General features: G+C 37.7%; 1 protein-coding gene across 3 annotated transcripts; it reads right to left on the bottom strand.

Moving 5' to 3' along the window:
• Window positions 1-423: 423 nt before the first annotated feature.
• On the bottom strand, window positions 424-9,646 carry psme3ip1 (proteasome activator subunit 3 interacting protein 1). 3 transcript variants are annotated; one of them, XM_042774734.1, is made up of 10 exons: window positions 9,534-9,645; window positions 6,539-6,604; window positions 6,329-6,451; window positions 6,109-6,207; window positions 5,442-5,563; window positions 2,679-2,815; window positions 2,476-2,549; window positions 1,111-1,263; window positions 940-999; window positions 424-779 (listed from the first exon to the last, which is right to left on the bottom strand). In XM_042774734.1, the coding sequence occupies exons 3-9, from the start codon at window positions 6,441-6,443 to the stop codon at window positions 956-958; spliced, it is 744 nt and encodes a 247-aa protein (XP_042630668.1). In that variant the 5' UTR covers window positions 6,444-6,451; window positions 6,539-6,604; window positions 9,534-9,645; the 3' UTR covers window positions 424-779; window positions 940-955. The 3 variants fall into 3 exon arrangements, with proteins under 3 accessions (XP_042630668.1, XP_042630669.1, XP_042630667.1); XM_042774735.1 differs by lacking the exon at window positions 940-999 and having other exon boundaries at window positions 9,534-9,641; XM_042774733.1 differs by lacking the exons at window positions 424-779; window positions 940-999 and having other exon boundaries at window positions 1,007-1,263; window positions 9,534-9,646.
• Between the last annotated feature and the right edge of the window lie 924 nt (window positions 9,647-10,570).

The following is a 10,570-nucleotide window of genomic DNA, read 5'->3' as shown; positions in this document are numbered from 1 at the left end:
ATGCTTTATTAATACTTTATTTATACACTATTAATTAACATAATTATAAAAAAAATTTGTATACATTCACAAAAAAAACAAAAAAAACAATGCTGAATTTAAAAATAATTATGACTGAAACGCACAGAGGTGCTTTTGAGGGTCAAAATTAACCTTTAGCTTCACAAAGCTTGCCAGCGTTTCAAGAGGGGTGTAATTTTTTCACAATTAACTACAAAATGATTCAAGTCTGGCTCCATTCTCAATATGGAAATTTTTCAATTGAATATTCTGAAAAAAGAAAAAAATATTAATATACAGATATTAATTTTTTTCCTTACTGAATATTCAATTTCACTCAGAACCTTGCATTACAGAACTATAATGGGTTGCAAATGCTTTTTTACATTGATAGGAAATGATAAAAGAAAGAAGCAGCACAAATTCATGAGAAACACCTTTATTTTCCATTCTGTCATCACTGGTTATTTTCCAGTGAACATGACTATCCTTACATGACATGAAAATTCCAGCATTCAGCAGCACTGCAGCATTTCGTCTTGAAAAAAAATAAAGTCAAACAAACAAATGTATAACTCAATCAAGGCATTTAAACTTGAAAGAAGCCCATAATATCTGCTTTGTCCTGTGATGGTGTCTGAGATCTGGACTAAATGATTCATGTCTTCTTGATCCACAGCTGTCAGTCAGTGTCCCCTTGGCCACTAGAGCTCTGCAGAAACCGCAAGGGTGGGTAGATGGGAAGGTGCGTCACCAGGTTAAGCTGCCAGGGGTTTAAACTGTATGGAACGTAATATGAGGAGGATGGGGGAAGTGTCATGTTTTGAGAGCACAAGACATCAACAACCACAATAGAAGTTAACATTCCAGCCTTTAATAAACATCAAGCAAGTAAACAAACAGATTTATCCAAAAGTGGAACACTGAAATAACGGATACCTAGTGTTAAATCGTTTTAGGTAGTGCACCGCTGAGAAGGCGAGGGGGCGGCACCCAAGCCTGGGCAGCACAGGTGAGGGAGAGAGTGATAGTGAGTGAGTGTGATCTGTCAGTGTGTCTATCTGAAGAGCCTGTGGCGCTTTATGGGAGAGCCAATCTCGTCCACGCTACCTTCGCTGTCGCTGCTGGACTCAGAGTCGCTGCTGCCCGAGTAAGCGCCGAGCCATGGCAGGATGCCCACGCATACAGCGGCGGAGGGCAGGTGGAGGATGCCTGAGCGAGTCACGCCCGCGCCAGGGGATTTGGGCTCGACCGCCTCCTGATCTGAAAACACAAAACAATACATGCACATAGAGCACACGCAGTCTCTGATGCATTTCACATCTAACACGCCAGGTTAATATGGAAAGGTGAAGCCATTTCTAATGGTGAATATTACACTACTTTTACATTTCATCTTGTTAGGTATAGGAATCTGCCATTTAAATAAAAAAAGAAAAAAAAAAGAGTGCACTTACAATGAATCGTATATTGCTGTTCAAAAGTGTGGGGTCAGATATAGAAGATTGTTTTTAGCGTTTATGAAAGCAGTCTCTTATGCTCAATAATTTAATCCAACATACAGTCAAAACAGTAATATTGTGAAATATTATTACAATTTAAAATAACTTTTCTATTTTAATCTATTTATTTGATTAATTTGTTCTTGTGATGGCAAAGCTAAATTTGCAGCAGTCATTACTCCAGTCTTCAGTGTCACATGATAATATACTGATTTACACATTTCTTCTTATTATCATTTTTGAAAGCGGTTATGCTGCTTTATATTTTTGTGAAAACTATCATACATTATCTCCAGGATAGATTGAAATTTAAAAGAATATTGTAAAAAAAAATAATTTGTTACAATGTAAAAGACTTTACTGTCACTTTTGATCAATTTAATTCATCCTTGCTGAATAAAAGTATTAATTTCTTTAAAATGACTGACCCCAAACTAGTGTAGTGTACATATAACATGTTTTTTTTACAGACTCATTAAAACATTTTTTAAAAATTAGTTTCACGCTGGGATTCTTATGAACACTTTCCCAACTATAATCTGACAAATTTTAAAAGCAACTAAAACAGTATGCAGGGTTCCCACACTTTGGTTAACTTTAAATTCAAGGACTTTCCAGGTCCAGTACCCTCATATTCAAGGACTTAATGTGAGGACACATTTCAAGTGAGAGCAAGGTTACATTGTGTTTATTTTTTTGACTTGTAAGATATATTGTTACAGTTTTCATGTGACTATGCAAAAAAATCTTTTGCATTTTTTTTTTAATTCAAGCACTTTCAAGGACCTGTTTTTTTTTTTTTTTATTTTTTTCCAGGGCCTTGAATTTTTTTTTTCTGAGTCACAAACTTTCAAGTATTTTAAGGACCCATAGGAACCCTGAGTATGGCAAATAATTACAGATCTAATAATGATCTGAAAATCACTTTACATAATTACATTATGTAAAGCCAGCATTATACTACATTGCTCACCTGTCTGACTGCCATTGCCGGCTACACACTCCTCTCCTTTCTGCTTTTTACTCCCCTCTGAGGACTGAGACGAGCTGTACAAAGACAAAAATGAATCACAAATAATTATACATTAAGATTATGAAGCCTCAGATTTCCGCAGGTTTAAATACAGTATAATCATTTTTAATGAACACATTGAGGTGAGTTTGTCCGCTTCGTACCTGCGTCGTTTGACTGCCCCAGCCAGCAGGTGGGCCTGAGACAGGTGACTGGTCCTGTTCTCTGAGGGTTTGGGTCCTGCCTTTTTCTCTGCCTCCTTCTTCTGGCTCTCATTGGTTTCCAGCTTCTGCAGAGCACTGTGAGTTTCATCGGTTAAGGAGAAATCACTGACCTACAATTAAACCATGAGAAAATTTCTCAGCAACACGACAGCCTATGCTGTTGGGGTAAGCAACAAGACAAATTCAGTTTTTCCTTTTATACGGGTTCTTTCACAGAAACCTAAAATCACTTCTGGGAGGACGTATATGACCTCAAACTTAAACAGCATGCAAACAGAACTAAACCCACAGACAGATGAGGAAGCTCAGATAAAGAGGGCAACCGCTCCTAAAAGTCAAAGTCACCACAGAAGCCACCAAAGAAATCAAACCTACTTCCTTGCCCTCACAGATGGCCTAAAAAGGTGACACACTTACTCACTTAATGTGTCCTAATTGTACTGAAACAGGTAAGACCAAATTGTCTTACCTGTTTCAGCACAATTCAATACAATTAGGGCACATTACTGTATTATGCTGCAGATCATGGCTCTCAGCAGTGCTTTTAGATGCAGTTATCAAGCCCTGAGAAAGGTTTCAGTTGCCACGACAACGCATCCTCCAACCTTCTATCTACAGTCATACCTGATTAGCAGAAGAGAAAGACCACTGCTGATTATGTCAGCTGTTCCATGATGAAAAATACATTTTATGATAAAGATAAAAGCACAGCGTTTGACTTTGATAGTTTAATGCAACAAATCATGCTAATGTGGTACAACCTGCTGACTTCATAGTTCATTGGATATGCTGTACACACAATTTATATATGTATATATATATATATGTATGTGTGTGCATACACAAGACACACAATGATACTAATACAAAACATGAATCAATTCATTGAAGGATTCATAAGACTAATTCAATCAATCTTTTTAATTCTTTTGATTCATTCAGAGAAAGAGCTCAAAAGAGTCGTTTGTTCGGGAATCGTTTTACGTAGTGCTGTATGTCTGCGTGCATCACGCGATAACAACGTAATTTTGGGCTACATCGCATCACATTCAACAAAGCCTGCAAACTCACAATCACAGCTCAGGTACAGAAAGTTTATCTTTTGCTGTGGCGCTGGAGATTCGCTGCCGCATTCCACTGCTGAACGTGGAAAAACGAGAAACAACGCGTTCTGAAGGTGAGTCCTTCTTGGGAAGAAGAACGATTTTTAGAACGACATTACTACAGCACACGTTTATAATATAAAACAGAGCTAAAGAACTTTTTCGTGTGTTGGTATGGAGTCTATTATAGTTCCTGGTGTGAACGCCGCATTCCGCTACTTTTTCAACTTTTTTAATACGCCATGTCAAATTAAAGAATTACAAGTTCAACCTTGCCTTTTTTTATAAATACATAAAAATAAATACATTCCTTATTCATTGTGAACAGCATTTCTACTGTATAAAACTAATTTGAAGGGTTACTCCACCGCAAAATGAAAATGTTGTCATTAATCGCTTACCCCCATGTCGTTCCAACCCTGTAAAAGCTTCGTTCCTCTTCGGAACACAATTTAAGATATTTTGGATGAAAATCGGTAGGCTTGAGACTGTCCCATAGACTGCCAAATAAATAAGTGTCAAGGTCCAGGAACGAATGAAAGCATCGTCAGAATAGTCCATCTGCCATCAGTGATTCAACCGTAACGTTATGAAGCGACGAGAATACTTTTTGTACACGAAGAAAACAAAAATTAGACTTTTTGTTTTCTGCGTACTGCTCAGATTTGTCAAAATGGCGCTATGCTGATTTGGAGAGACACAGAGGAGAGGAATTGATGAATAAAGTGGTTATTTTTTTTTTCTTCGTGTACAAAAAGTATTCTCGTCGCTTCATAACGTTACGGTTCAATCACTGATGGCAGATGGAGTATCCTATGGGAGTATTCAGACGATGGCTTTTCATACTTTCCTGGACCTTGACACTGTTATTTACTTGGCAGTCAAGCCTCCCTGTTTTTCATCCAAAATATCTTAAATTGTGTTCCGAAGACGAACAAAGCTTTTAGGGGTTTGGAACGACATGGGGGTAAGTGATTAATGACAAAATTTTCATTTTGCGATGGAGTATCTCTTTAAGTGAAAGGTTTTGCTTGACAAGGTATCATTAGAGTCCAAAAGTGTTCAGCTGTAAAATAAAGTAAACTGCTTGAAAACTCTACGCATTCATACTGACTGTTTTCTAAACCTCTATGCCAGGGGTGTCAAACTCAATTCCTGGAGGGCCGGAGCACTGCAGAGTTTAGATTGAACCCTAATTAAACACACCTGATCCAACTAATCAATTCCTTCATGCTTATTTGAAAACTACATGGTATGTTTGTTAGAACAAAACTCTGCAGGGCTCTCTGAGTTTGACACCCCTGCTCTAAGCCATTTGCCAAGGCTGCATGAGTCTCTGTCGAAGCAGCGCTGGAACGTCAGTGTGTCGGGTTCTTCTCAGAGCTGTCTTGTTTGAGAACATGTACACTAACAAGGTATAAGAACTCTACTTTACTTTTCACCAGCTATCACTGCGCTTGACAGCTGAAGCTTCCACCACCAGCTTAACGAAGGTGAAAGTGGAGACAAACTCAGGCGGAAAGCAAAACTCTTTCAATTTTTAAAAGCCATGACAGTAATATTTTGCGTGCTCTTTTTTTTTTAAGGTGCAAAAGGATATCCTATATTCTTTTAACTCCTGAGCTTCCTCGTCCCGTCTGTGTTTCTCTATTAGAGACTGCTTCCGTGAAACCTCGTCAAGAAAGCTGGTCTCATCTTCATCCAGGCCTTTAACCATGTTCTCTGTGAAGGAACACAACAACAGCATTATAAAGTCTCCATTAGTGGTTCTTCTTGAGGACAATCAAGAACCGCTAACAGAACCATGCATCATGAAAAATAATATTTTCCTTCTCAATCAGAACTGGTTCTTCAACCACTAATGTCTGAATATGACCACCATGCTTGCGGATCAAGAGATGTGGCCCTAGGAATCAACGGCAACAGGAGCAGCAATGGTCGCTAGGGAGACCGAGAGTGGGTTTGTCACCAGGGATACAGAGACGAAGCCGAGATGCTAAGATCATGCCAGTCTCCCATCAGCAGCCGCAAGAACAGACCTGCTCTTGATCTCCACCACTCCCATCTGTTCACACTCATAGACACCCACCGACAAGCTCAAACACACGCATGTTTTTGCGCAAACGGTGACAGATAAACCCCAAAATGAGGTCACACTGATGGGAGAGGCAAGCCCCGTGAGACCGTGTGATGTGTGTCATCTGAAAGATCTGTTTTTGATAAAAATAAAGGAATGAATATGGTAGGAAAGCAGCATGAGGGCTTACTGAATTTGAACTGCTCCTCATATTCTTCCTGTTTCTTGTCTTTCTGCTCTTGTAGCCTCTCATACAGGGATCGGGGGTCGTACTCCTCCTCGGGGGCCTCTGTGATTGAGTGAGAATGAACACAACCAAAATTTGGCAAATGCATCGGGGGAGAACTAATGTCTGTCATTAAGCCTACTGTTAATTTGTGTGATTGGTGCAGACAAAGTGAAAGTCTCACCCTCCGGGTCTTCTGGATTGCGGACCTTCTCCCATTCCTCCTGCCTTTTTTTCCTTCTCTCGTCTAATTCAGACTCTGACACAAACTTTCGGCTGAGGTCCACACCATCTGCCATGGCAGAACCTACACAACACATGCATATTTTTTCATATTATTAAGTGGTGATCACCACATATATATATATAATATATTTAACCCATCAAAACTTACTTAGATGCTGTTTATTTAATCAGGATAAACACTTTAGGTAGTTCATGAAGTCATCTGCAGTAGATTCTGTTCAGAGATCGAGAATAAAAGACGTGATAATTAAAAAACATTTCAACTAGCATTTGTGCAGAACTAATTACATTATATGAACGCTGACTGGTACACTAGACTACGGGGCTAATAATAGCCCCTTGGTGTACCAGGTGTAAACCGCTCCATGCATGCTTATGCAACACGCACTGCTGCGGACGAGCAGCTGAGCATCTCTTCAGCAAGCCGCGAGTGAAACTGAAAGTAAGACGCAGACGGCCAACACACAATCATCTTCAATAAAATAAATAGTAAGACGAACTTATCCAGTGCTGATGCCGCGCGCACTCCTACTGCGGTCTTTGATCTTGAAATGAGCTGATAAATTAATAAAAAGCAGCGTTTATCTTTTGATTTCGTTGACGTGAACTCCAGTTGAATTTAAATATAGCGCGGGAATTGAAGATCGGATTTATATCAGTTTTGCGACGACACATTTATGTGGCCAAGTGAAAATGGAAACGTTTTCACAAATCAGATAGATATCCGATCAGCGAAAATCCATGAAATGACCAGGTGTAAACAGGCCCATAAAGAACTTTAAGATCAAATAGTGAACAATGCTTTTTCAAAGAGAAATACACAAGCATCTAACTATTCATTTTGAACGTGAAGCACAATATAGTTTAAAATCCAAGTCCAGAGATATATAATAGACCCAGCAGATAGGTCATTTTTGTCTAAGCAATGTTGACAGATTTGGTAAGACAAGGTAAACACTGCCCCCTCGTGCTGGATTTAAACGGTGAGCGCAATAGATCCCGGATACAAACTCACTTATTTCCTTGCTTATAGCTATTTAACATTTAGAATTTTTAAAAATCGTAGTTTCACCAGAATGGTACGTATGTGAACACACAAAAAAAATTGAGGGCATGATTCGAAAAAGCTAAGTGGTCGTAAAAAAAATAGTCACACTCATGGTCTTCAGTCAAAAATGACCGACCATAGTAAATGAATGGGAAAAAAATCGAAAATACAGAACATTTTTATGTGTACAATCTACAAATCCCACACAATGCAGAAAAAAAAATTGCACAGCAATGAAGGGGTGAAACTCTCAAACATCTAGAGTGCAAATTCAACACACCCACTCACACAAGCGTGGACACACCCTTGTACAAACTCATACACACCTATGAACTGGTGTGACTGTAACACTGCAACTATGTAAAATAAAATCAATTATTCAACTAAAATGCAGTAAAAAAAAAAGTGGACAGCAAGGAAGGTGTTACACTCTAAAACATCAGGAGTGCAAATCAGACATACACTCACTTACACACACAATTATACACACTCAAATGAATTGGTAGCCGAAACGAGTCAGACTGAAATAAGAGATTAAAATCAGATCAGACACAGAAGGATTAAGCTATCCTATTAATTTTTGTTAAATTTTTATAGAATTTTAATGTTTTGTGTAACAAAGTGCTTTGTGTTCAGGTTTAATAATGCAAAAAAACTACACTTCAAATCAACATTTACAAAAAATATAAACCTTGACAAAAATTAGTCTTTGAGAATGCCCTAATATACATTTAAATCCACAACCTAATAAAAGTAAACAATTATTTATGTATAAAAGTCATATATTGAATTCACAAGCCTCTCTATAGAGTCCTATACAGGAATCTGGTTACACCATGAAATAAAAAACAAGCGAGAAAAAAAAAAAAAAGGGTGAGGTGACGTGACATACAGCCAAGTATAGTGACCCATACTCAGAATTTGTGCTCTGCATTTAACCCATCCATAGTGCACACACACAGCAGTGAACACACACACACCATGAACACACACCCGGAGCAGTGGGCAGCCATTTATGCTGTGGCGCCCGGGGAGCAGTTGGGGGTTTGGTGCCTTGCTCAAGGGCACCTCAGTCGTGGTATTGCTGGCCCGAGACTCAAACCCACAACCTTAGGGTTAGGAGTCAAACACTCTTAACACTAGGCCACGACTTCCCACCAAAATTCTACAAAAATGTAACAAATTACAGGTTTTTCTTGTTTTTCTCTCACCAGGATGTGCTATTCTGCCTTCAAAATTTGTATTTTAAAGGCCTAGTCTCTATTTTAATCTGAAATACTGCATTAAATGAAAAATAATTTAAAATAATTAAAGAAAAAAAATTTTTTGTACTATTTTCAATGGGAAAAAATTTATCATAATTATTGCATAAATATTAATTAGTACCATGAAATTCTCTCAAAATACAAAAAAAAAAAATATTATTGAACAAAAATATATTAGATTGATTTTACTGAAGATAAAAAAAAAAAAATAATAATTTCAGGTGTCCGGTCACTTTTTACCATGAAGACCATTAGTGTGACTCTTAAATGAGGAGCGCACAAGTGTTAAACTGCAGACTTACTGAAAGCAAACACACAAGTGTTTAGCAAACATAAAGCATCTACTCCATATAAATGGTGCTAGGAACACCTAGATGGCAAAATATATTAATAAAAAGGACAATCTAGCTCAAACCATAGTTTATCAGCATTATCACTGTGAATGTGGATGATAAAAAAAAAAAACATATATCATCAAATAGTATTGTGGTGAAAAAAATAAAATAAAGACACATATAATGCAATAAGGATGAGAAAGGCTAGAGACTCGATACGGTTATTTTATTTTGAATATATGCAAGAAACCCTGCGATCCTACTCTGCAACAGACAGCTTCAGTGCCTGATATTGATCTCAAGCAGAGCGTGCAAGGCTCTGACCGCACTCACTGGATCAGAAACCAGCGGTATTAACACAACAACTGCTTTAATACACATTATATAATCTTAAAGTCGTTTTGTCTTATATGTCAGACAAATAATGACCGAAGTGGAAAAAAGAGACAAGGAATAAACAAGTATTTCAAGAAGGAAATGCGCTCAGATATTTACCTAATCCGGGTTTGTGTCCCTGTAAAAGGATCCCCTCAGCAACAAGCTGCTAAAGACGTAGTTCCTACGCACGAACCACTGACTCATGGGAAATGTAGTTTTCTTGGGCAAGTTTTTTTTTCTTCTTCAAATGTGCAATTCGTTTCTTTACGGGTAAACTTTTCAATGAGCGGACAATAATAATCAAATGCACGTTCAAATTAGCTGTTAATTTTATGTCATTTCAATGTTCTGTCAGTTACATAAACCAGTTAGTTATTTAATCTTGTTTTGTCTTTAAAATTAAGTAATATTTACGAAAAGCAAAGGGATTTGTGCTTGTAGATTTTTCTATGCATTTCTTTGTGTTGAACCCGCTTGTATGAACAAGTTATTAGAGTTGCAACATATCTGAAATTCCTCAAGCTTTGATTTTTATCTCTAAAATAAACGCGGGCTACTCAGACAACGCACACACACGCATACAAAAGCAAAAAGTCTGACAAATATAGTTTTTATCACTTGCATGTTTGTAATTTGTTTACACAGCCCTGTCTTCAGCAGAATTTGGTTTGTTTTACTGGTTGCTGGGAGGGGTTGGGTCCAGCATCATGTGCTAGACAGAAATATGCGACAACGAATCGTTCTTTTGAATCACATCTTTTTTTAATGAACCGACTGAACCGGTTCACAAAACAGATTGAATGATTGATCATGAATAGGACTGAGTCGGATGTTTCGGGCACGAGCGAGCCGAGAGAACCGAAAAGCGATAAATTAGTAAGCTAATTTAATAGCATAATTGTTTATCAACATACCAACATGATATTAATACGTAGCATTTTATCAAAAATTGGAAAAACACTTTCAGGGAAGTGATGCGAATGAATTATAGTATTGTTTATTTTTTTACAGTTTATATTTAGTTTCTAAAAACTAAAAATAATCTGTACTTGGAGGCAACAAATTCGCCTACACAGTTATTAATCGTGCTAAACAGCAATATGTGCATACAACTGGCTTTCTTTGAACGTTTTTAAATTTCAGCGTATGTACTG

The sequence above is a fragment of the Cyprinus carpio genome, chromosome A18, assembly GCF_018340385.1.
Source record: "Cyprinus carpio isolate SPL01 chromosome A18, ASM1834038v1, whole genome shotgun sequence".
NCBI classification, from domain to species: Eukaryota; Metazoa; Chordata; class Actinopteri; order Cypriniformes; family Cyprinidae; genus Cyprinus; species Cyprinus carpio.
Note: the sequence above shows the minus strand (reverse complement) of the source record. Positions and strands in the feature narration are given on the sequence as shown.

Bases quoted from the DNA above. Each gene is read 5' to 3' on its own strand.
- psme3ip1 (XM_042774733.1), bottom strand. From the start codon at position 6,443: ATGGCAGATGGTGTGGACCTCAGCCGAAAGTTTGTGTCAGAGTCTGAA. The intron at 6,208-6,328 runs GTGAGACTTTCA...ACTCAATCACAG, and splicing joins CAATCCAGAAGACCCGGAGG to AGGCCCCCGAGGAGGAGTAC. The intron at 2,550-2,678 runs GTACGAAGCGGA...GTCTTTGTACAG, and splicing joins GGGGCAGTCAAACGACGCAG to CTCGTCTCAGTCCTCAGAGG.